The sequence below is a fragment of the Thalassophryne amazonica genome, chromosome 20 (genome assembly GCF_902500255.1).
Source record: "Thalassophryne amazonica chromosome 20, fThaAma1.1, whole genome shotgun sequence".
Taxonomy (NCBI): domain Eukaryota; kingdom Metazoa; phylum Chordata; class Actinopteri; order Batrachoidiformes; family Batrachoididae; genus Thalassophryne; species Thalassophryne amazonica.
The window spans coordinates 59,292,611-59,318,134 of NC_047122.1; the positions used below are offsets into that span (position 1 = coordinate 59,292,611).

Genomic DNA, 25,524 nt, shown 5'->3' on the forward strand with positions numbered 1-25,524 from the left:
ACGTTTTCTGCCACCGAGGCCGCGGTTGCTGGAGGTTTTCTCCTGCTGTTTCCACTCCCGGTAAACTCGGGACACGGTAGTTTTGGAGAATCCCAAACTGTTGACTGTTTCTGAGATGCTGTAGCCCGCGCGCCTCGCTCCGACTATCATACCGCGCTCAAACTCACTCAAATCCCGCGACTTACCCATTCCGCTCCCGTTTAATTAACGTCACAGCAAAGAAAGTTCAACCGTTACCATTAAGTAACAAAAAACAAAACAAAAAACACACAAATTTAAAAAAAACAAAAATAAGAGATATTTAGACAGCCAACTTTCATCTAAGGAAAGCGGAGCCGTTTCTTCTTCTTTACTATCTTGCAGTTGGCAACATCTTCACATTACGCCACCTGCCGGGCTGGAGTGTACGTGGATTATTGGAGGTGTTATCAGTTATAAAAGTAACGCATTAAAACAATACAGCAAACAAAAATCAACGACGAAATATGATGTGTAGAAGAAAGTAACCATTTTTGTATTTTCACTTGCTTATTGCACGACTGCGCTGACTTTCTTTACTGAAGGGCAGATACAATTTTGCAACTTTTCGTTTCTCGTCATTTAGGTCTTAAGTCTTGAACCACTTTTTCATATTTGGCTATATGCCTACACTAACTGGATAAAACTTTCAATCCATAATGTATCAGCTCCCACATTTTCACAAATACCCTGAAATAGTTATGAAAAGCTCTTCTATTGTAGGTTTATAATTACTGTGAAAAAATGTAATTATGCATAGTGATGTGTTGTGTCACGCTGGGTGTATTGTGATCTGGGTAATTAGAAAAAGTCATTTTATTTTTCCTTCTACATTTTCGCATTCAATTACATAATGAGAAGCCAATTTGTTTCAAATAATCTCCAATACTGAAGTGCAGAATTATGGTAAATAACAGTACTTAATCTCGATGCTTTAAAAAGTTATTCCAAAAAGAGTTACCATGAGTGTAGCCTTTACTAGGCTTAAGGTGTTACACTCATGACACATTTAAAATATCACATCTGAACATCTGCAGATAAATAGAATTGCTGTTTTGTTTTTTGTTTTTTGATTCACTTCCTTCATACCAAACAACACAACTCCTGAAAGAAGGAAGTTAAGTACAGGTTGTAGGTTGTACAAGAAAATAATCATGATTGTAAAGTGTGCTACACTTCCGGCAATTTGACACCTTTTGTTGTAATAACATATTAAAACAAGAGATAAAATACTATTGTTTAACATAATTCCAGACCTCATTATTACCTCCGCCAAGGAGGTTATGTTTTCAGTCGCATTTGTTTGTTTGTCTGTCTGTCTGTCTTTCAGCAGGATAACTCAAAAAGTTTTGAACGGATTTTGATGAAATTTTGTGGAGTGGTTGGAAATGACAACAGGAACAAGTGATTAAATTTTAGTGGTGATCCGGATCACGATCCGGATCCCGATGCTAACGCATTAGCATGTCTATGGCATTTTCAATGTTAAAAGTTAGCATTAAGCAGTTGCAGCTGTCATCACGTTCGGGTGCATTTGTTTTCAAATTGTAATATTTCTTAAATTTATTTTTGTTTATATATTAATAATCTAATGATTATTATACACAGTTGGCTTTGCATTACATAAGTGAATGCTGAAATACAAGGGGTAAAAATAAAATTTGCCTTTTTTTTAAAAATTACACATGTATCAAGGAGCTGGTGTATTGTTCCAATACTAATATAAAGCTACCGTAAGCAGCCGCAAGTTCTGAGAACAGCGTGGAAAAAGTGCACTGAAGGGTCCTTGAAAATCATGCACATGGTGACATACAAGAGTGATTTTTTTTTTTGTTCAATCTAAATTGTGACAGTCTCCAAAAAAACTTGGTGAAGTGGGTAGAGGTCATGACTGGACAGAGGGATGAACAGTCTAGTCAGGCTGAAAATAATTAAATACTTTCAGGTCATCACAGTATTTCTGCTGCACACATGGCTGTACTCAGCATGGAAAATTCCAAAGATGCTGGCTGTGAGTGGCTGTCGGAATTGATAAAATTTTCCGCTTGCAACAGTGACAAGCACAAACCAGATGTCAGCCACTAATAAAACTATGTTATTGCAGAGACAGTTTAATATCAGGTTAAAGGGGGAAAAAAAACATGAAATTACGGACTAAAATACTGTTACAAGAACTTCCCTTTAGACCCAGAACATCCTGTTATAACACTGTGCAAAATGCTACAACTTTTATATCTTTCAATTAAGTAAATCATCATCCATCCCATCAACACAGAAAACTGACAGCATCTCACATAATCATAAGACTGTCTGCCGCTGCATACGACGGGATTACCGTTGTTACAATGACCAGTATGACTGTGCATCTACAGTCAATTCCTGAAAGCAGCTTTAGGATGTCCGAGTACTGTGGTCCAGTTCACTTCGGGTACTGCACGCATACAGATTCAGTTCATTCTTTATGCTATAAACAGAGAGGTTCAGTGTACTTTGTGTGTTGTCCTCAGAGGAGTCTGCTTTACTTGGCGTGATGCAGATAGACACATCCAGGTTATTTTGGGCTCTGCACAGTGTGGTCTGGGTTATTTTGGGAGTTGCATGCAAAAGGGCTCAAATTATGTTGGGGGTTGCAAACAGAGGGGTATGGATTATTTTGGGTGTTGCACACAGATGGATCCAGATTATTTGGAGTTGGAGTGCTGCTCAGAGGAATCCAGATTATTTTGAGTGTTGCACACAGAAGTGTCCAGATTACTATGTGTGATGCACGGCGAGGGGTCCGGATTATTTGGGGTGTTGCAGACAGAGGGGTCCGCATTATTTGGGGTGTTGCACAGAGATGGGTCCGCATTATTTGGGGTGTTGCACACAGAGGGGTCCAGATTATACGGGGTGTTGCACACAGAGGAGTCCAGATTATTTTGAGTGTTGCACACAGAGGGATCCACATTAGTATGCATGAAGCACGCCGAGGGGACAGGGTTATTTTGGGTGCTGCACACAGATGGCTCCCGATTATTTGGGGTACTGCACATAGAGGAGTCCAAATTATTTCGAGTGTTACACAGAGGGGTCCGGGTTACCTTGAGTAGAGTCTTCTAAATTCGTGGACGGCTCAAAGCGTCTGTCTGCGGCAGGATCAGTGCACTATGGGCCATGGTCCTGCGGCTGTAGCCGAGCATCTTCAGGGTCCTCTGGGTAGTTCTGAGGGAGATGGGCCTGTCGTCGCCGCCACTGCTGCTGCTGCTGTTGTTGTACACTCTGGATCTGCACGTACGTAGCCTGACTGTTAGCTTCCACCACGCTCTCCATCCTCCTCTCGCCCGTCTCGTCTACCAGACGTTTCCTCCCACAGAGCCCGCGGTTAGTAATGTTTTTCTCTTCCTGTCGCCATTCTCTGAAAACCCGACAAACTGTAGTTTTTGAAAATCCCAAACGGTGAACCGTTTCTGAGATGCTGTAGCCCGCACGCCGAGCACCGACGATCATACCGCGCTCAAACTCACTCAAATCCCGCGACTTGCCCATAACGCTGCGTCAAATAAAAACAGTACTCACGTCAGATATCAAGTCTTTGCGTCTGTTGTTTTTGACAGGTTGGGAAAACCGCAAAGAAACTGTACTTTATAAGTAGCACTAAGTGCAAAAATGACTGCTGAAGCAGTTCTGGCGGATGCAGATTCTTCTTCGTACAAATTAGAGGCTTCGCATATCAACTTTAGAGTGCACATCGCCACCTTCTGTATCGGAATGTTCATTGCCATTTTTATATTAGGGTTATTCACTGTAAAAAATGACGATTTTGTTATTTATAATTTTACATTTCTGGTCAATCACATTTTATTGTTAATATATTTGCTTTGGCAATACAAGCAACCTTTTTACGTCAATAAATGTCACTTAATTGAAAGTGACTCGCAATGAATAATTCTGTTGTTGTCACTGAGCTGCCTTTAAAACTATGGAAGTCTCACGCAGCGATCTTTTCCGTCCCTTCACACATTCAAATAACTTCATAGTCAAGTCCGTATGTATTTGGACAGGATCATTTTCTTTTATTTGTACAACACAAGAAACAAAGACAGTACTGAAGTGTAGACTGTCAACTTTAATTCAATTGCTTCAACAGAAATATCGCATTAACCATGAAGGAAAGAAAGCCACTCTTGTACAGTCCCTCTATTTTCAGAGTGCAGACATAATTGGGCGAATTGAATATAAATGAATACAAATCACTTTTACAGCTAGTTTTCTTTTAGACAAGTCAGGTGAAAATTATGTACTGCAGGGTTCACAAAACTGCTTTTATCAGTCTTAAACAGGCAAATGAACAAAAACCAGCATTCTAAAACACAAAAGTAATAAATAAATCTACAAATAAGTGCTCCTGGAACTAGGAGACTGAACCCCCCCCCCCCCCCCAAATCCTTTGCATTAAACAGAAATCCTACTTTTACCAAATTTAACTTGAGTACCAGTGTAATATTAGTCAGTTACATCTTTTCTTTGGTAACTTTACAGCTCTCATTGGCGTGCTCAAAAGTTTTTGGTTAAACAAAACAAGAGAACGGCAAATAGCATCGCCTCTTAAATTTTGGTGACAACATGGTACCTTCAAGTCACATGACAGCGTTTAATCAATCACAGAACAGCTTGAGTTGACAAAGCCCAGAACTGGCCACGCCCCTCTTCTTTGCCCTTGTGATAGTAGTTTGAACAGTACGTCAGTCACCTGGAGGTTAAAAGGCAATTCTGTAAGAATGTTGCAGGTTCAACACTTGATCCAAATTACAGAAACAGTGTCAAGAAACAGCTAAATATTTGAAGGTTAGCATAATTTGAAAATGTAAAAAACCACTTAAAAGCAGTGTCCACACATATACACCTTTATTACAACAATATTCACATAGATATTAAAAAAAATCATTTGACCCGTGAACAGAAACATCTGCATGACTAAAACCCAGCAGCCTCAGCAGGTCTTTACGTCCAGCACACACAGGCACCGCTATCCTCCTTCAGTTAGCGGAAAGACAAACACAGTTATGAGAGGAGATCATAGGATTGATAAAGGATCTGCACACAAATTTATATGATTATAAATGAGTACGTTAATACAGTAATAAGTTATCAGTAATAACAGTACAGTGTGGGCTTCAGATTCACAGTGTGTGAGTGACGTCGCTGCAGGCCGCCAGCTGCCGTTCAAGCATCTGCTTCTCCACCAAGTCCTCCACTCTGCCCACCTCCACCTCGTCCACCTCATCCATGAAACTGGACCAGTCCGAACCTGCATCTGCACGTCCCATAGGCTCCGACTGGCCGGCGGGGTGGACGGGAGCCGAGTCATCGTGGGTGGTCGTCACGCAGTTGCAGCTGTCGCAGATGCCAAAACGCCGGAGTCCCGGGGAAACATCGGAGCCTGTGAAGGTTCGCCTGCAGCTCTTGCAGGCCACTGGCCAATAGTGCCTGTGGACCTGTTTAATAGTTAACAGAGTTAAAGATGGCACTAGATAAGACACTTAACACACAAAGTTAAACATGTTGAAGAATGTATAAGTATTCCTGCTCCACTCAGGTACCTTCAGTTTAACAATGATGAAAGTAAAGTAAGGGGAAAAAATATCAAAGAGTCCAAACTGGTAGCTTATGAAAGAACGTACGTGTGTGTGTGTGTGTGTGTGTGTGTGGCTTCCAATGAGCTTGATATTCGACCTTTTAAGACTGCATGTTCCTTGAGTCACACTACACATACATACTGCACTTACAATCAGGCATGTGTAGCATAATTTACTACATTCATAAGTCGCCAGTTGAACACATTCAGTGATCTTAACCTCTGACCCCTAAATCAATAAGACTGTTAAAAAAATAAGCTACCTAAAGCATTTGCGGCTTTCTCTGAAATTATTATTTTTTTGCCTGTTTGTTTTTATTTATTTTATGGCAAACTTGATGAAATTTCACAATTTAAAAAAATCCTTAAATTATTTAGTTTGCCCACTTATTTCATGCCTTTGAAAATTAGGGACTGCACATAAAAATTACTAATTATTCAGCTGTAAAAATGGATATTAATTTAAAGCTAACGTCTGCATACAGTATTGTCAGAAATGGTGCTGTAATATCACAGTGACTGTGCTATACATTATGTGGCCAGCAGATGTCAGTAATCTCTAATGAGCTGTTAAATGAGGCTCCAAATAAGGAGGATTTGGGTGAACCAACTGGCTGTAGAGCCTTGATACAATGAGGCTTCATCTGACCATAAATAATTCCTTCATTAGTCCAGATTCAAAACAACACTTTAAATTGAGTAAAGAGCTGCGGGTGGTGCGGTGTTCATCCTCTTTCACTTTTTTAAAAACACTACATGTTTGATGGCTTTCCTACACTAACGTGTACTTCATTCATTTATTTATTAAGTAACTAATATTCCAATTCTCTTTTGGACATGATGCAGGTGTTTGGAATGACATCAACTTTGTTTAGAGCTCAAACAAGAGTGTTTTTTTTAGGATAAACAAATTAGCTTATGTCACAAACACAAGGAGTCCTTACGCTGAGGGCGTGGCTACGAAGGTGCTCCTGCCTTGTGAACCTCTTGCCACACATGGGACAGGGAAATGGCCTCTCTCCAGTGTGGCAACGGATGTGTCTCTTCATGATTCCCTTCTGCTTGGCGGTATAGGGGCAGAACGGGCACTTATGGAGTTTGACCGGCACTACCAAGCTGTCGCCTGCAGAAGACATAAGCCAATATTTTAGCACTGTGCGAACTCATTGTCAAGGAGTTCAACAAGTACAGGCTGAAATTTGGATGAATTTGGCCAACATAGAAACAATTTTAGTATATTCCAGAGTAGAAAACCACAAGCCAAATCACACTGGGTTTTCTTTGATCATTTCATTGCCAATTACCTGTGTCCTCTCCAAGCCAGTCAGATTGGATCTCCATGATTGATGATCCTACAAGCCCTAAGCTCTCATCCATTCTGCTTCCTCCTGTGCTGCTACCTAGTCCTTGGTTAAAGCGCTGCACCACTCTTTCCCCGAGAGGACTTGGACCTTCACCTCGGGCCAGCAGGTCAATCACCTGTCTGGCATTAAAGGAGGAGCTGTATCCCAAGGAGGAGCGCTCATGGGTGGGACTTGGCGGAAGTAGCCTGCTGTGATGAGAATGATGCAGAGAGGGGCCGGGATAAGGGGTCAGATCTTTGGTGTCAGGAGACTCGATAAGCTCTTCATCTGGGTCATACTCTATCTTGGGTTGGACCAAATCTGGAGTCAAAACAGTCGATGACAAGGACGAAAGGTTTGTCTGATCCATGTGTTCCTTCTGTCCTTCATTCCCAGATGAGAACTCTTCCCTGGAATGGTAGTCACTGTCAACATCCCTGCTGGTGCCTGGAGAGGTGGTGACAGGGAGAGACAAGGGAGTTCGAGCTGAGGTGACGGACTCGGATCCTAGGCCTGAACCTCTATCTGCTTCTGCAACTTGTGAATGAGGCTCAACAGGGGTTGGAGTGCCGGGAATTGTTGCAGCAGGAGTGCCGCTATCTGCAGGAACCATCCCGCCATCGTGTACCTCGTTGTCAGTCTGCGTATTCCTCTCCTTTTCCTTGTTGCATATTTCCAAAGAGGAGTGGATGTAGTCCTTACAGAAGTTCACCAGGTCAGTCATCTGTAGGTAGCTAGCTGCTGACATCACCTCAATGACATTGTTTCGGTTCAAAGCCAGTCGGCCAGAATAGAGGAAGTCCAGGATGATTGAGAAGGCATCAGCCGTCACAATGTCCAATGATGCTGTACTGCAGCGCTGACCATTGTCCTGAGATATATTAGAGACATTAAGAAATATTATAACTTTCTTCTACCACTACATACACAAATCTAAAGTCTGATACAGCTCTATAGATTATGACACAAATTTATTCTAACATTTTCAGAAGTTCTTTTAAGTAAGAGATCACCATGGACTAAACTCACAGTAGTGAAGTGGCTTACTCTGACTTGATGCAACAGCACTACAATCCCAACTCTCTCCACACACACACACACACACACACACACTTTTTCACTTGGGGTCACCACACTGTGCAAATGTATGATGGTCTGGCACAGTTTATATACCAGATGGTCTTCCAGACACAACTCCACATCATATGGAGAATGGGCAGTGGTGGTCTTGAAGCAGGAACCTTCTGCTTTGGAAACAAGTGCATATTTCCAAAGCAAAAGACTCCTGGTTTTCAAACTGCAGGCGTGTCAACTTTTTTTTTTCTGTTTGGTTGAGCTCACTCATTCACGAACAAAGCTACATTGGTAGCTGTTTGTGGTCATTTGGACCAATTTTAAACAGTTATACAATTGTGTAAACTTATCTCAAGCGATCTTTCAACCAGATTACTCTTTATTATTAAGAGCATTCGAGTAATGGGAAATACCTTAAACTGGTGTTACTCGACCTGAATTACATATAATCTCATTTTAAGTGTCAAAGATAAAGTATGTTCTATGCATTCCCTGAAGTCCACTGGGTTGGTCCTTATACCTTGATAGCATAGTGTGGATCGGATGAAAGTCTACGAATGCCTCTTAACAGGATACCAGCCCATCGTATCTTAACTCCCCTGGTCAAGGCTGGTACCACTTTACATCTGGGGGGAATGACAGACAATGCAAATGTAGTGTCTTGTCGCTGAACACAGAGGAGACGTGCGAAACACAGACCTGGAATTAAATCACGGTCTGTGTTGAAAGTCCAATTCCTGTCCCACAGAGCCACCTGTTCTACAATCTATCAGACAGACGTCCTAAAATTCCAAATAGCATTTAATGTGTTTTAAGAAAGTCAGTAACTTTATTTTACTTAATAAACTGCTCTTAAGCACTTCTAAAGCAAGTACAAGCTTGTTTTAAATTGGCTAGATTTTTGACACGCTGTGGTTCAACATTGAATTTTGGATTTAAAAAATATAAAGGCATCTGGATTTCTTCTGTGAGCACATTTAATTCAGGCTTTTTGTGTGTTTGCGAGGATACAGCACACATTTATTTATTTTTAGTCAGACTCTGTAGCCATAAGTTGCATGACCAAAGCACATGTCCTGTTGTACATTTTATTAAATATATTCTAAAACTTACAATGAGGTTTTCTTTCGGTAGAATCCAGAGTGCCTGAGCTTGAGTTTGGCAAAAGTGCAGAGCAGAAAAGTGATCTCAAACCCGACAGCAGTCATGGGACTTTTTCCCCCAATCAATGTTTTTTTTTTTTTTTTTAGAATTGTTCATGTCTGTTCCATTGTTCCCATTTCTAACAACATTTAATGTTGTTAATGTTGGTGTCAAATGTCTGCAAATCTTTTAATTGGCAGTGACAGTGTTGCCATATGCAGTTGGTTTCCAGCCAAAAAAAAAATGTTCAAAAACCACCACAATGCACACAAAAAAATCACCCAAAATGTGAGATCCATTCTCAGTATTGTAACTGTTCTGGTTCCTCAGACTGGTGTATCATAGAAAGCAATGCTGCCAATGCTAAATAAATTTAAAAGACACCCAATCTGGCAACACACACACACACACACACACACACACACACACACACACACACACACACACACACACACACACACACAATTCATCCACACGTGGCAGTCTCGGCTTTTGGTGAGTGAATCATTAAACCATTTGGAGCCAGAAGCTAGTGTTCTGTCAGATTTTTGACAAATCTCGTTTAGAAAAAGAGCAAGAAGTCAGCAACCATGGGTGCTGAAAGTGTAGCGTTTAGAGTAATTAAAAAGCCTCTCATGTTAACGTAGACATCATTTTAAATGATCATTACATGTATGTGCAATGTGGGAATTCCAACTTACTATTCACAGGTAAATGCTTTGGAATGGTAATATCCCCTTACGAATTCCATTTAAAGGCCCGGTGCTAAAGGAGCAGTGAGAAATAAACTGTCTCCGGTGTTACATTTAAGGAGACGTTGGTGGTGATCTGGAGACAGTGTCCAACACTGTTTTCATATATATATATATATATATATATATATACATACATACTCACACACATACACACATAAATAAAAAATTATGTGCAGGCGAACATGGTGGTTAAGAAGCTCTAAACTAGTGTAGTCATGATGTCAAAGCCCGTCTATTGAAAGCATTCATTTCACTAATGTATACTGCACAGAATGAAAAAAGTGCTTAAGAATTGCAAAAGATACGTCAGTGCTTCTCTGATGCTCCTGAACTGTCGAGCAACAAACCTGCTGTACAAATTTCTACACAAATTGGATGCATCTAAAAATCCACTTCTGTTTTAGTCTGGCGACCTCAGATATCTTAAAATCTACATCAGGAATTTGGAGGCACCGTTATGAACAAAACCTGTATGTGTGCATTTCCACAAAATTATTTATTTGATCGGGTGTTTTACTGTTCAATTTGTGTGTGCGCATGTGTTTGTAAATTACAGATGTGTTTGGAATAAAGACCTGACAAAAGAATGATAGAATAAGATGACAGAGTATTAAGTAATGAAAATAATCAGAACAAATACCGTAATTTCCGGACTATAAGCAGCTACTTTTTTCACACACTTTGAACACTGCGCCTTAAACAATGATGCGGCTAATTTGTGGATTTTTACAGGCTTTCTCATAAGTCCAAATACGTCAATTGATGCTGTCCATTAATTGGCTGAAAGCTGCGGTCCTCATGCGGCGTAAATTCATACACACAATAAATATAAAGTCTTACCTGTTAGTTTTAGTGGATTCATCAACACGTCCTGAAGAAAACGACATCTGAAAATACTTTAATTCCTTGTTGTGACTGAATAAAAGTCCCTTTGGCACTTTGCGCTACAGTTGCGCCTCCGTCAGATCAGTCAGCGGAGCCTTCTCTCTCGCCCGCCCCACCGGATCTCGTCTTTGCTCCACAAGTTGGAAAATTCACAGCGTCAGAAAAAAAAAAGCATTCATGGTACGTATTTAATTAAAAGTTAAAAAATCTTTCTGTGTAAATATCTCATGTTAGAACGTGGAGACCCGCGGCTTCTTTTTAAAATTGGTGGGTGCGGCTTATATTCAGGTGCGCTTTATAATCCGGAAATTACGGATCAGTACAGTACAGAGGTATTTCTTCCACACTTATTGAATAACGCATCAAAAATATCAATTTGAATATCATCCAGGCAGACCACGGCCATCACTGGTATGAGTGGAATAAACAAAAAGTATAGGCACTGACATCAGCTTTTCTCACCTGTAAATAGTGGACTAACAGGGCACGGAAATAGCCGCTGCCAGCAAACAGCACATTGCGGTGGGCTTTGAAGACTCGGCCCTCAACAAGGACACTGCAGTCACAGAAGAAGTCACGCTTACGCTGTTCATTGAGCTCATAGAGCAGTTTGGGCAGGTAGCATGGCACATCCATGTCTACACCTAAAACAAACTTAAAGAAAGGAGAAGAAGAGAAGAGATACTTCATTGCTGATGTCATTCCGGGTCTACAAAGCAGAATAAATGTTTTACTTTGTAGTGGCACAGTTTTCACAGAAGTGGAGCAGACAAACTTTTCACCTGTGTGTGTGTGTTTGTGTGTTAAAACATGTATCAAGAGCTAATATTGGGATTTCAACCAAATTTTGTGTATAGGCTGCCTTTCATTCCTTCATCAGTGTTCCTATTAATGTTTAGGCCATCAAATGCCACCGCTATGGCCCAAAGCAAATTAAGAAAACATTTTCATAGGTTTTATAACTCCTGAAACAGCAGCAATAGACCCATATATACTGGGAGATGTGAACACAAAGTCATATGTGGGCTTTAAAAATATACCACTCAATCAAAATATGATGACTTAATGGTGCCATATAAACTCATTCTTCATTAAACATGACTATAAATTCATCTGGGTACCCTAATCCTTTTTTCACAGTACAGCATCCATTAATAAACCCTGTGATCATACAGCATCCAATAAGAAACCGCTGCAGTTTTCGCAAGATAAAAAGGGACATCATGGGGTTGAAGCTGTACAGGAAGGAACTGACAAATTTCAAGCTCAAAAGTCGAGCCCGACGTCATGGATAGTGGTGCAGCTTTGCTAAAGTTTCCATAAAAATTGTTCATTTTGTGACCAAAGCATGGAATTTGGCACACACATTCTAAATGAACTAATGTTAATTTTCAGATATGGAGCCATCCTGGAGCTGACCTCTAATGAGCTACAGGGGTCAATAAAGAATTACACAGGGGTCAAAACTTAAAAATGCTCCAGTCATGTTGAAAACTATAGGACATTATTTGTCTGATTATAACAATTCCAAAAAGGTATAGTTTGGAGTATCTATGATTGAATGTTCTGATGTTATAGGATAAAAACAGCAAAAATGGGGACAAAGGTCAGTTTCAGTTTGTGCAGGGGTCAAAAGTTAAACTTGTTCCAATTTTGGTAAAAAATTATGCAGGATGACTCCATATCTGAAAATAAACACAAGTTAATTTAGAATATGTGACAAACTCCATGCTTTTATCACAAAATGAACAATTGTTTTGCTATGCTGCCCCACTAGGTGTTGAGGGCTGATATGACACCAATATTAGGGAGTAAAAATAATTCACAGTACCAAAACATGTAAGTGCTTATTTCTTGCGAACTTTTGCAAAATGTAAGAGGAAAAAAAAAGCCAAACAGATTTACAGCAAAATACAGTTGCCTGTGAGTGTATTCCACCATCTTGGATTATTCTGTTCAAGAAAGCGACTATCATATGTCACACTGCCTTCACTCGGATTGGCAGCTGCCATGTGGTATTTGCATAAAATGTACTTCTCATCTATCCTGTCCACTTTAGCCCCACCTAGAGCATGTTTCTCTTGTCACTGTAAAATGCCTGAAAATGAATGGCAGTAGTGCAATCTACCCATGACTTGAGAAATGTCATGAGCTGCATCTGGTTTCAATGTGTCATTGTTGGTCACCTTGAGTAAACATGGCTGAAAGCGAAAGGGAGGAGTTGGTGAAAATAACTAGTGCAACATCCATTATTTGGACTTGGTTCGGATCTAAGCCGCCCAATGAGCAGCAGCAAACTATACTCTGCAGAGTGCGTATGTGGGGGAACAACACCTCCAGCTATGAGGTAACACCACTACATTTTTTTTTTTCCCTAAAAATACAGTTAGCAGTTTGCTTTAGGGACTATGTAACCTGTTCTGAAATAGTTATAATTTATTTTTTTCGTGAATGATAGCGTTATTGCAAGAGGCTACAATGTATATCACAATATGGATTTTAGGCCATATTGCCCATCCCTAAATGGTAGCTGATTGCTTTGCCTCTGTCTCTTGTAGCTAATGTGACCAAGGGGTGACAGGGGTCCCAGCCATGCTTGACAGCATTGCAAACAATACCACTGGGCAAATTATGTGATGGCACCTTTTCCAACTCCCAAAGTGTTTTTTCTGCATTATTTATTTAGGACAATAAAAGTATTAATACAACCCCTGGCAAAAATTATGGAATCACCGGCCTCAGAGGATGTTCATTCAGTTGTTTAATTTTGTAGAAAAAAAGCAGATCACAGACATGACACAAAACTAAAGTCATTTCAAATGGCAACTTTCTGGCTTTAAGAAATACTATAAGAAATCAAGAAAAAAAGATTGTGGCAGTCAGTAACGGTTACTTTTTTAGACCAAGCAGAGGAAAAAAATATGGAATCACTTAATTCTGAGGAAAAAATTATGGAATCACCCTGTAAATTTTCATCCCCCAAATTAACACCTGCATCAAATCAGATCTGCTCATTGACATTGACCCTATGCCATGATATTGACCCTATGTCTTTTTGCAAGGAATGTTTTTGCAGTTTTTGCTCTATGGCAAGATGCATTATCATCTTGAAAAATGATTTCATCATCCCCAAACATCCTTTTAATTGTCCAAAATATCAACATAAATTTGTGCATTTATTGATGATGTAATGACAGCCATCTCCCCAGTGCCTTTACCTGACATGCAGCCCCATATCATCAATGACTGTGGAAATTTACATGTTCTCTTCAGGCAATCATCTTTATAAATCTCATTGGAAAGGCACCAAACAAAAGTTCCAGCATCATCACCTTGCCCAATGCAGATTCGAGATTCATCACTGAATATGACTTTCATCCAGTCATCCACAGTCCACAATTGCTTTTCCTTAGCCCATTGTAACCTTGTTTTTTTCTGTTTAGGTGTTAATGATGCCTTTCGTTTAGCTTTTCTGTATGTAAATCCCATTTCCTTTAGGCGGTTTCTTACAGTTCGGTCACAGACGTTGACTCCAGTTTCCTCCCATTCGTTCCTCATTTGTTTTGTTGTGCATTTTTCGATTTTTGAGACATATTGCTTTAAGTTTTCTGTCTTGATGCTTTGATGTCTTCCTTGGTCTACCAGTATGTTTGCCTGAATGAACAACTGAATGAACATCCTTCGAGGCCGGTGATTCCATAATTTTTGCCAGGGGTTGTATATGCACAAACAGCACTAATACGCATATGTGTGAAACACTCATAATGGCTGATGTGCTTTACCATGTATATTAATGTATGTCTGCCGACAGAACTCCTGCCAGGATGGCAACCAATTATCCTTTGCTTTATACATGTGTTAATGCTCTTTCATGTCCCACGTCCAACCACAGGTGTTACCACGCCGAGATGCAATGTGTATTACATGCAAATAAAGCCTTTTGGTCTCTTTTCATGTGGTTCATGTTTTGACCTGTGTGCTAGTCGACAATGCTATTTCCTGACCAGCTCTTTCACACACTGAACAATCGCAGGTCCTTTGTTCTGCTCACACAAAGCTGTTTCTTGTAGTTGCCAAACTGAACTCCATACAACCGACGCGCTGTCTCACACACCAGGGGTATCCTGCTTCATTGTTTATTACATTGTTTATTATTATTGCATGGGTTTCATCCAGATACTCCGCTTTCCTCCCACAATCAAAAAACATACTTATTTAGGGTCTGCTCCTTTCTCTGCCTCTGACCAAGACAGAGACTCCACATCTGGAGTTGGTCCCCAGGTGGTAGACTGTGGCTGCCCACTGATCCTAGTGGTTGGATTGTGTCTAACTGTAATTAGGATGGGTTAAATGCAGAAGACACATTCCACTCTATGTACGTATGTATAATGACAATAAAAGCTCTATTCTATATTATTGGCAAACGGATATATCCATCAGGCTGTACTCAAACGAAGTGGCTAAGGATACGTACATCCGTATCTTCTGCGGGACTGCTAAAGGTGCGGACCGAGGAGAATTATGGCCAAGAGATTTCCCCTAACCCTGACCGCCTGCGCATTCGTATCATGGGTGCGATAAAACAACACTAATAACTGGACATGGACTTGACCTGTTTACAGCAAAGTAAGACTTTCTACAGTTGGACTTTTACGATCTTCAGACCAGCTGACTTGTTTACGGGTATGTAATGACTTTTATTGCTCTATTGCTCCGTATCTTTAGGAGGGTCTCTGTAGATACGGGTCTGTACCCGTAGCCACGGGCCGTACTCAAAATTAGGGTTAAGGTTAGATTTGTGCATGAACTGTTAGACTGGTAGTTACAATGGGTGCTGAACTAGTAGTTTACAGTTTACTTATTAATTATATCCTCCTGACTACCAGGAAGGTAGTCAGGAGGATATAGTTTTCAAAATGTAGCACTGCAATTTGCCCTTGTGCAGCTTTGAAAGACACAATCAAGGCTCAGCAATGTTTAACTGCTTATTATGGTTAAATGGTGCCAGACAGGGCGACAGTTCCTACTGAAAATGAAGCAGAAATCACGTGAATTTTCAAAATATACCATCACATGAGGTAGGTGGGGGGGCGCTTGTCATCAACAGAATGTCCTGTCTAGTTTAATAAATAACCACTATCCAATGACACTCAGACATCAGATTATACTGACATTATCTTTGATGTTTAGACCAAGTATCTTTGTAGTAACTTTATTGCAGTTTCCTCTATGGCAAACACATTTACCTCGTTGTAAAAGACCAAAATATAAGCAGCCATGGCAAAGAAAAATAAACACTTGGTGCACATTTTAATGTTAGGTTAGGGCGTTAAACGTCCTTAAAAACGACTGCTGAGGATTTAACACGTAAATATCGAAGTTAACGGACAGTGTATGACAAAAAAAAAAAAAAAATATTCTGCAGCAGTCACAGAGCCTGCGAAAGAAACGCAGCTACCTTCTGCTGCTAACGCAAAGCAGCTAACCGGTGATGCTGCGCTAAACAAAGAAGCAGCCAAACGGCAGCACTTTAAAACATCGAATCAGGTCTCACCTGTCTATCGCAGCGCCTTAACCAGACAAAACACTTCACATAGTGAAAAAAACGCAGTGAAATGGAAACGTTACGCCTCGAACACAGTGTGTCGAAAACCAGAACAAATTCTCCCTTTAGGATCCCGTGACGTGTCGAAGCTGAAGCAAAGCCACGCCTACTTCGTTTAGGGATGGAGGGGGAGGGTCAATATTTAAAAAATATATATATATATAATTTGACATTATTTTTATCATTATTATTGTTGTTTCTTGTTAATTTATTTATTTTTAATTAGTGTTGTAAACAAAAACAAAAATGCTAACAGTATGCAACGGCTGATATTTATGTGCAGATAATGGAAAGCTTAAAAAAAAATTTTTTTCCCCATAAAGTTTCTATTATGTTGATTGGTTTTATGTTCATTGTCAATACAGTTAAACAGAAAACTGAATGCAAATTGAATTATTCATTGCTGAGAATTTGTGTAACATTTATTGAGTCAACTAAAATGCAAGTGGGCACTAGGGTGCATCATTTTCCCCCTTGTTTTCAAAAAGGTTAGAAAATCACTCAATTGTCCCTAGGTTTATTTTGTTGCACTACCCAATAAATTACTACAGCACAAATTTCAGCAAAATCAAAATATATTTAAGGGGACCACCAAGACTTTGAAATTCTTCAAAAACCATTTAAAAAAAAAAATCCAAATTTATCATTTTCAAAGAATTGTTAATATACACTTTGTTTATTGTTTATATGGGCGTGATTGGTTTTAAACTTTTAATCATTTAGTATTATATTGGTATTTATTTATTTATTTATTTATTTATTATGCATATATGCACTTGGAGCTGAGATTGCTTTTTAATTTCATTGTGTTTATAGTACAGTGACAATAAAGATTAAAATTAAGATATTGTCTCTTAACACAATAGAACACAGAGAGAAATGTTTCCTCTCTAAATTCTGTAGTCTGTACAAATTCCTGTAACAACCAGAATGAAATAACGTATGAAACTGATACTGAACGTTGTTGAGAAGTAAAAGTGCCTGAATTTTTTTTCCCCAGAACTTTCAATTGACAAACCACATTCTTTATATTATCTGAGGGTCATATATGCTACTAGTATCAGAGGTGGTGGGCCAAGTGATTGTTTTGAGTGCAGAAGGCTCCTGGTTCCTGCCACATTTCTCCATGTAATGAGTTGCGTCAGGAAGAACATCCAGCGTAAAACTTGGGCCAAATTAACATGGTGACAGGGAGTGGAAAAAAAAAGAAAGAATTGGGAGCAGCTGAAGGGACTTACTTTATATCTAATCCAATTAAATTTGTTCTGCAAATCTGATTGGTCAATTGTGTGAGATTTCCGACCATAAAATATAGCATTGACGCTGGCAAAATATTCAACCGTTTCACATGTATTACTCTGCGCCCTGACCACGTTGCTAGGCAGATGTCAACAATGGCGCTGTCAGATGAGAGCGAGAGAAACTGGTGGAGTGACAACAGTGCTGAAATGGGTGAATTTAATCTGTCATAATCTATCATGTGGATTCTGATACAGAATTACTCAGTGCAGTTGACCAGATGGAGAAATCTGTGGGTCTGCTTACAGAATTTCCAGTTTGGCACGAAGACGCTGTTGCTATGGTAAGCTTCGCCGACCGATGTAAATATTGAAATTACTGCTGTGATAACCGATAAATACAATACTAACGGTGATTATTTGATGACCATGAATCTAGCAACATTTCCGTAAAACCACAGTCTGTGTAATAGTTTTATTGAACTATATTATTATGCGGGTTTAGATGTAGCCTTCAGTGGTGAAGCGGTCTTTCGCGGAAAACACGGATCCAGGTCAAATTACTTACAGAAAAATAAACCATGCAAACGATGGAATTGGATTAGAATAGTAACGCGGAGCCGGTAAAACGGATATTTGCAACCGAAAAATACAGCATTAACATCTGCAAATCGTCAGACACATGGGGGTTATTCCCTAAATATGCCACTAGTTTACCATCAACCAGGAAATTCGCAAACTTAAATTTGCAGACAATTTTAACCTCAGTGTGGTCCCCCTAAACATTAACCAAATCACCTCAAAGTTCACAACTGTTGCTGTTTTCTGGAACAGAATATTTTTAAAGTGGGGACATAAAAATGATGCACCCTAGTGGCCACCAGCACCTTGCAATTAGCACCAAGACTTCTCAAATCACATGCAAAGAAAAGACCAACTTTACATGTGCTTAATACGTTTATATATATATATATATATACTCAACAAAAATATAAACGCAACACTTTTGGTTTTGCTCCCATTTTGTATGAGATTAACTCAACGATCTAAAACTTTTTCCACATACACAATATCACCATTTCCCTCAAATACTGTGCACAAACCAGTCTAAATCTGTGATAGTGAGCACTTCTTCTTTGCTGAGATAATCCATCCCACCTCACAGGTGTGCCATACCAAGATGCTGATTAGACACCATGATTAGTGCACAGGTGTGCCTTAGACTGCCCACAATAAAAGGCCACTCTGAAAGGTGCAGTTTTATCACACAGCACAATGCCACAGATGTCGCAAGATTTGAGGGAGCGTGCAATTGGCATGCTGACAGCAGGAATGTCAACCAGAGCTATTGCTCGTGTATTGAATGTTCATGTCTCTACCATAAGCCGTCTCCAAAGTCGTTTCAGAGAATTTGGCAGTACATCCAACCAGCCTCACAACCGCAGACCATGTGTAACCACACCAGACCAGGACCTCCACATCCAGCTTGTCCACCTCCAAGATCGTCTGAGACCAGCCACTCGGACAGCTGCTGAAACAATCGGTTTGCATAACCAAAGAATTTCTGCACAAACTGTCAGAAACCGTCTCTGGGAAGCTCATCTGCATGCTCGTCGTCCTCATCGGGGTCTTGACCTGACTCCAGTTCGTCGTTGTAACCAACTTGAGTGGGCAAATGCTCACATTCGCTGGCGTTTGGCACGTTGGAGAGGTGTTCTCTTCACGGATGATGCAAAGGAGATGTGTTGCACTGCATGAGGCAAATGGTGGTCACACCAGATACTGACTGGTATCCCCCCCCCAATAAAACAAAACTGCACCTTTCAGAGTGGCCTTTTATTGTGGGCAGTCTAAGGCACACCTGTGCACTAATCATGGTGTCTAATCAGCATCTTGGTATGGCACACCTGTGAGGTGGGATGGATTATCTTAGCAAAGGAGAAGTGCTCACTATCACAGATTTAGACTGGTTTGTGAACAATATTTGAGGGAAATGGTGATATTGTGTATGTGGAAAAAGTTTTAGATCTTTGAGTTCATCTCATACAAAATGGGAGCAAAACCAAAAGTGTTGCGTTTATATTTTTGTTGAGTATATATATATATATATATATATATTGCAAATGACTTTAAACTAGCAGGAACACCAATTGGTTAGAATGTAGCAAAATATTTTTAAAAATGCAGTGATAATATTATATTAGTCAGGAAACAAACCATTTGTTTTTTTGTTTGTTTTGTTTTGTTTTGTTGTGTTTTTTTTGTAGGAAAACAATGACTACTGTCATCATCTTTGAATGTACTGCTCCTCAGTACTCTGCTGAAGCAAGTTGAAGAAATAACAAATTAGATCAAACTACATGCAAGATCAAAACCTGTCTTTTTTTAGCATTTTATTACAAATATCTGTTATAATACAGGTTGTTGTAGAGTTAATTCTCTAAACAAAGCATCTAAGAAGTGCTTGTGCTACTTGCGTTGAGTAAAATTATCATATGATGTCATTTGGGATGCTAACGGTGTGTCAGTATTTTTAGCAGCTATCAGTGGCTTCATGACTTTAGGTTCAGTTAATCGATGGTTCCTGAGGAAATAAGCAAGTCATTAATGCTCATAACAAAGCAAAACTGTTATGAGAGTCACCATTCAGCACCCAAAAATATGATGTCATAAACACCAAAACCAAGGTTAGCTTGTTAACTGAGCTTGTTGGTAAGATGCTAATAGTGTTAGCATTTGTAGCAGCTATCTGCTACAAAGTCTGATCAGGATCCAGATCACACTTTGTCAGTCGATAAAGGATACCAAATTAAATCTTTTCTGACAGTTATAAATTTTTTGAAAATTTGTTCAGTGTTAAAGGATAGGGAATTTCCAATTTTTCCAAGATTTTTCCTGATTTTGATTTTTGACCAGTGACCTTTAAATTTGAATCAGTTCTTGCCTGTCAGGATATGAATCCTCTGTAAAAGTGTTATAACGATATACGAAAAAAACAAACAAATACAAACAAACAAGGAGTGAACACACCCAAACTAAGGTTAGCCTGTTAGCTAAGTCTGTCGGTGTTGGTGCTTCATTTCACCTGTCCAGATTATAAACGGTCACCCCCACAGTGGCCCTTCGGACACACACACACACACATTACAAAACTTTTTTTTAATAAGGTCCAAGTGAAAACATGACATCTTTGGCTGTACAAAAAGTAAATCAATAACAGATGACAACTACATAGCTAAAACAGGACTGTTGCTCCAATTTCATGTATATATGCATTTGTTCACACAAACAGAATATTATCTGGAAAAGTAACATTGTGCTTTGCCAACAAGCGTTTTCCAAACAAATAGAATCTATTTTGTGTGTGTGTGTAGGAACAGACTGATGCGCTACTTTTGTTTATCCAGCAGGTGTCACTATAGAGCACTGTGTTGGAACGCTGAGTAGAGTGAATCCTTTTCTGACAAATGTGTTAAAAATAAATAAAATGGCTAAAAAGGCCTCTTTCTGATTCAGAAAGCAGAAAGCTTCCTTTTGGCATCTGAAGTTTTACGCTTCCGTCACAGCAGTGACGTGACACATTTATCATCCAATCAGCACATAGAGCACACGTGGCTCTGATTAAAAACCTAAACAAGGATACGTGATAGATAGATAGATAGATAGATAGATAGATAGATAGATAGATAGATAGATAGATAGATAGATAGATAGATAGATAGATAGATAGATAGATAGATAGATAGATAGAATTTAGGTATAAAACTAAGGAAAACTGCTAAATATGTAAATGATTTGCCATTTTGACCTTTACAAACACATTTTTCATGATACTACTGAATTTCCATAAGAAAACAGCTGTATTTTTTCAGTTTTTTCAATTATTTTTATATTTTTTGTTATTATTCAATTATTGTCATAGACAGCTACAGAATAGAAAAGATATAAAGAGTTTTGGGGTTGGGCTGAGGAATGACACGTTTTGTTACTGATGAAGAATAAACATGGAGCAAGCAAAAAAAAAAAAAAATCAAGTGAAGTGTATTGTCTCCTTACATTCTTATACTGGGTACAGTATTTCATCTAACTGAAGTAAATATTGTGGCTACTTGTATGGTACAAATCTCTTTAATGGCACTTGACTTACAGTACATACAGTTACATACAGTTTGTAATACTTTGATCATGCTTCAGGGAAATACCGTCTGAAAATACATGCATTGATGTTATTTTAAAAAACTGATTAAATAATTGTGGGACACCAGAAAAATTATATTTTGCACTTTTATCACAAAAAATTATGTTTTTGCAAAGGTAAAAAAGTAATATATTTTATTTTAATATTTAGAAATATTAAATAACTATATTTCTCATGAAGGTTTTTGGTATTTACTGAGTATGGTATGTCACAGTGTGGCCTAAATATGGCATAAATGCATGAAAGATTAAAGCATCATATTAACACTTATCTTATTTGAATTATTTTGATTTTGTCAAAATGTTTTTAAAATTTGCCATGTATTCTCTTACTACTTGTATATTATTGATTCATATTCATCCCAGCAGTCAATGGGCGAGAGGTAGGGTTCACCCTGTGCAGTTCACCAATCCATTGCAGGGCCAACACATTCATATCTGCGGTCAGTTTAAAGTTCTTAAGTCACTTAACCTGCATATCTTTGAAATGGTAAGCACCCATAGGGAACCCAAGCAAACACCACACAGAAAGGACCAGGCTGGCCGCGAACCCAGGACCTTCTCCTTCTATGAGGTACCCACTAAGCCATATATTATATTATATTATAGCAAACACTGACCCATAAAAATAGATTTAAAATATTTAAGATAATTATTTGCATTTATCCTGCTCAAATAAAAAAAAAAAGAACAAACATGAATGTTCATTTTAAAAAAATTGTTCCTAATGAACTTTTTTAAAGTTATGAAGTGGGTTTTGTTCATTTATTTATTTTGTGTATAACCTCATGTACAGGACTGATGACACGTTATGATGCTTTTAATGAACAAAGGTCAAAGCGTTGCCCTCCTTCAAGAAGGTCCAGCATGCCGCCGCACCATCGCGGGCAACTCACGCTGACATTGTCTGCTCAAGAACGCTTGTTTATTTGCCTTCTATGCCAAAGTGAATATAGTCCCCCTTCTTTTATTTTCAGACACAGCTAGAGTAAACAAGTAGTTCCTTCATTGCAGCACCACGCCACACCCTCTCAGCACAATCCCCAGTTCTTAGAAGTGTTTTTTTTTTTTTTTTTAAACGCTGATGGATGCCGACCAGGCGACTTATTTGTTTCAAATATTTTCCCATGGTAAACTGGGGGATAAAACAAAGGCTTCGTGGAGGCCTGGAGAAACCACAGGGTAGGCGTATATGAGCCTCTTTTTGAAAATGAAATTTATAGCACCTCATAAAATCTATTCACGCATACGCGCACTAAATATAAACTAGTATATACCAGCGCTTGGTACATTTAAAGTTGACCTGATGGGGACTTCTGTCCAACTGAACCGTCGGATGATCAGCTGCACAACGCCGGCACAAGTCCCAAAACTGAGGCCATGGTCTTGACTTCTAACCAGTTTATAGAAACACAAAAGCATAGATTTGGTTACTCGAGAGATCCTCCACAGTGATCATCAGCCACGCTGAGGTTTCCATGTGCACCTCCATATGTGTGTGTCAGTTTCTTTTATGTCTACACCCCTTGGAGCACATAATATTAGATGATTTATGATTGTTTTTTTGGTTGATTTCAGTTGTGTGATGTGCTGATCAAGGCCTGGACAAAAACGGTGAATGATATCGTGACAGCCGTTATGTAAAGATGCAGTCTGATTTGGGACCTTGCTCATTGTGTGAGACCCGCGGCTGGCACAGAGGGCTCCAGCAGCACCCTCTGGATCTCTGTGGTCTGCGTCTCTGCGCATAACAGCCACTTAGACCGGCATTTTCCCAGGCTGAGACAACACACCGCGGTGGCAGCGCGAGCCGCAGAGAGCGCCTGATTAAAGACTTGGGACAATGGAGGGAGAACAAGCCGGGGACCATGGTGACATTTTCCATCTCTGCCGCTGTCTCCTGAGGGGACCAAGTATGTGCCGTGAAACGTTTGAATTATCCCAGAATCTGTGGAATTCAGACAGAGGCACCGCGGAGAGGACCCTCGACCGGGGATCAAAGAGCTTTGAGAGAAGTGCGGTGGACTGGTGGTGAAGTCGAGCACATGTATGTGTGTGTGTGTGTGTGTGTGTGTGTGTGTGTGTGTGTGTGTGTGTGTGTGTGTGTGTGTGTGTGTGTGTGTGTGTGTGTGTGTGTGTGTGTGTGTGTGTGTGTGTGTGTGTGTGCGTGCATGCTCATGTTGTGTACAAAGTGCACTTGAAAGACAGACACGATGCTTGAATTTGAATTTTCTTTTATGGCTTGATGTATAAATGCCATGTTTCACATCTGAGCAGGCGCAATCACAGTAATGAGTGTTTGATTTTAGAGCCCCATCGATATATTTGTTGCTAATATCGGCCGATATGAGCCTTTCACAAGCATATCGGTATCAGGGTAATTTTTGAGGATATTAAAACTTTCATTATCCCAATAAAAAATACAGAAAAACACTTTGTCTTTGGGGAAAAAAGTGTCTTATGTAGTTTGCCCAGAACTCCACTGGCATTGCTTACAATGCTGTCAAGCATGGCTGGGACCCCATCACCCTTTGGACACATTAGCTAGAAGAGATAGAGGCAACGCAACTACCTACCATTCGTATAGTCAGTCTGGATTTTCAAGTCCAGGCTTAAGACACACTTATTTTCCCTTTCATATGGCTAGCATACTGGTACAGTTTTGTTTTACGCTTTTCACTCTTTTAATTCATTTATTAGTAATTGGAGTGTGCTGCGGCCTTAACTTTATCTAAATTCTGGGTCTTTTAGTGAAGTTTAGGGCTAGTGGCCGGCGATCACCTTAGTATTTCTCTGTTTTTCTTGTTGTTTAATGCTGGCAAATTATAGAGTATTTTTTGTCTTTCTGATGCCTTAATCTGTTTTTTCTCTCTGTTTAAGGTGCAGCGCCATCCAGAGATGAGAGTTGTATTCGTGTTGGCAATCCTCCTGTCCTGTGCGCCAATAGCATTTCTTGTATATTCGTCTGTGAATTGTTCTGTGAATTGTTCTGTAATTTATGTCTGTAGCATGGCCCAAGCAGAGGGTCACCCCTTTGAGTCTGGTCTGCTTGAGGTTTCTTCCTCAGAGGGAGTTTTTCCTTACCACTGTTGCTCTGGGGGTTGGTAAAGTTAGACCTTACCTGTGTGAAGCGCTTTGAGGCAACTCTGTTGTGATTTAGCGCTATATAAATGAAAATAAATTGAAAAAAAATTGAAATTACAGCCTCAAGAGACAAGCGGTCATTATGCTGCCAGCAGGTGGGGCTAAAGTGGACAGGAAGTGTATTTTATGCAAATGCTGAGCAATGTAACATAATGACTACCAGTCTGAGTTAAGGCAGTGTGAAGTACTTTAGTTTGTTGTTGTATTTTTTTTTTTTAATAATGTTCACATTTAAACTGTAAAGAAGCCTCAATGACATTTCTTTGTCATAAAGGTTTGATAAGGAAATGTTAGAAATCATTGCCATTTTCTATGTATATATTGATATGATATGCAGATATATCAATATCATAAATTATTTACTTGCTAATATCAGTATTGTATCAAAAATCTCCATAGGCTTCCCCAACAAACCATATCATTGGAGCTCTATTTGATTCATTTCCTATGAGATAAAAAGTGATCACAGCTCCTCACTGACTGGAACACAGCAGCCCTCTTCTAT

The 25,524-nt window shown here is 39.5% G+C and overlaps 1 protein-coding gene across 1 annotated transcript; it reads right to left on the reverse strand.

The window, feature by feature from the left end:
• Positions 1–5,112: 5,112 nt before the first annotated feature.
• zbtb8b (zinc finger and BTB domain containing 8B) lies at positions 5,113–16,534 on the reverse strand. The gene is made up of 5 exons (XM_034161560.1): positions 16,390–16,534; positions 11,298–11,489; positions 6,940–7,849; positions 6,580–6,758; positions 5,113–5,495 (listed from the first exon to the last, which is right to left on the reverse strand). The coding sequence occupies exons 2-5, from the start codon at positions 11,469–11,471 to the stop codon at positions 5,181–5,183; spliced, it is 1,578 nt and encodes a 525-aa protein (XP_034017451.1). The 5' UTR covers positions 11,472–11,489; positions 16,390–16,534; the 3' UTR covers positions 5,113–5,180.
• Between the last annotated feature and the right edge of the window lie 8,990 nt (positions 16,535–25,524).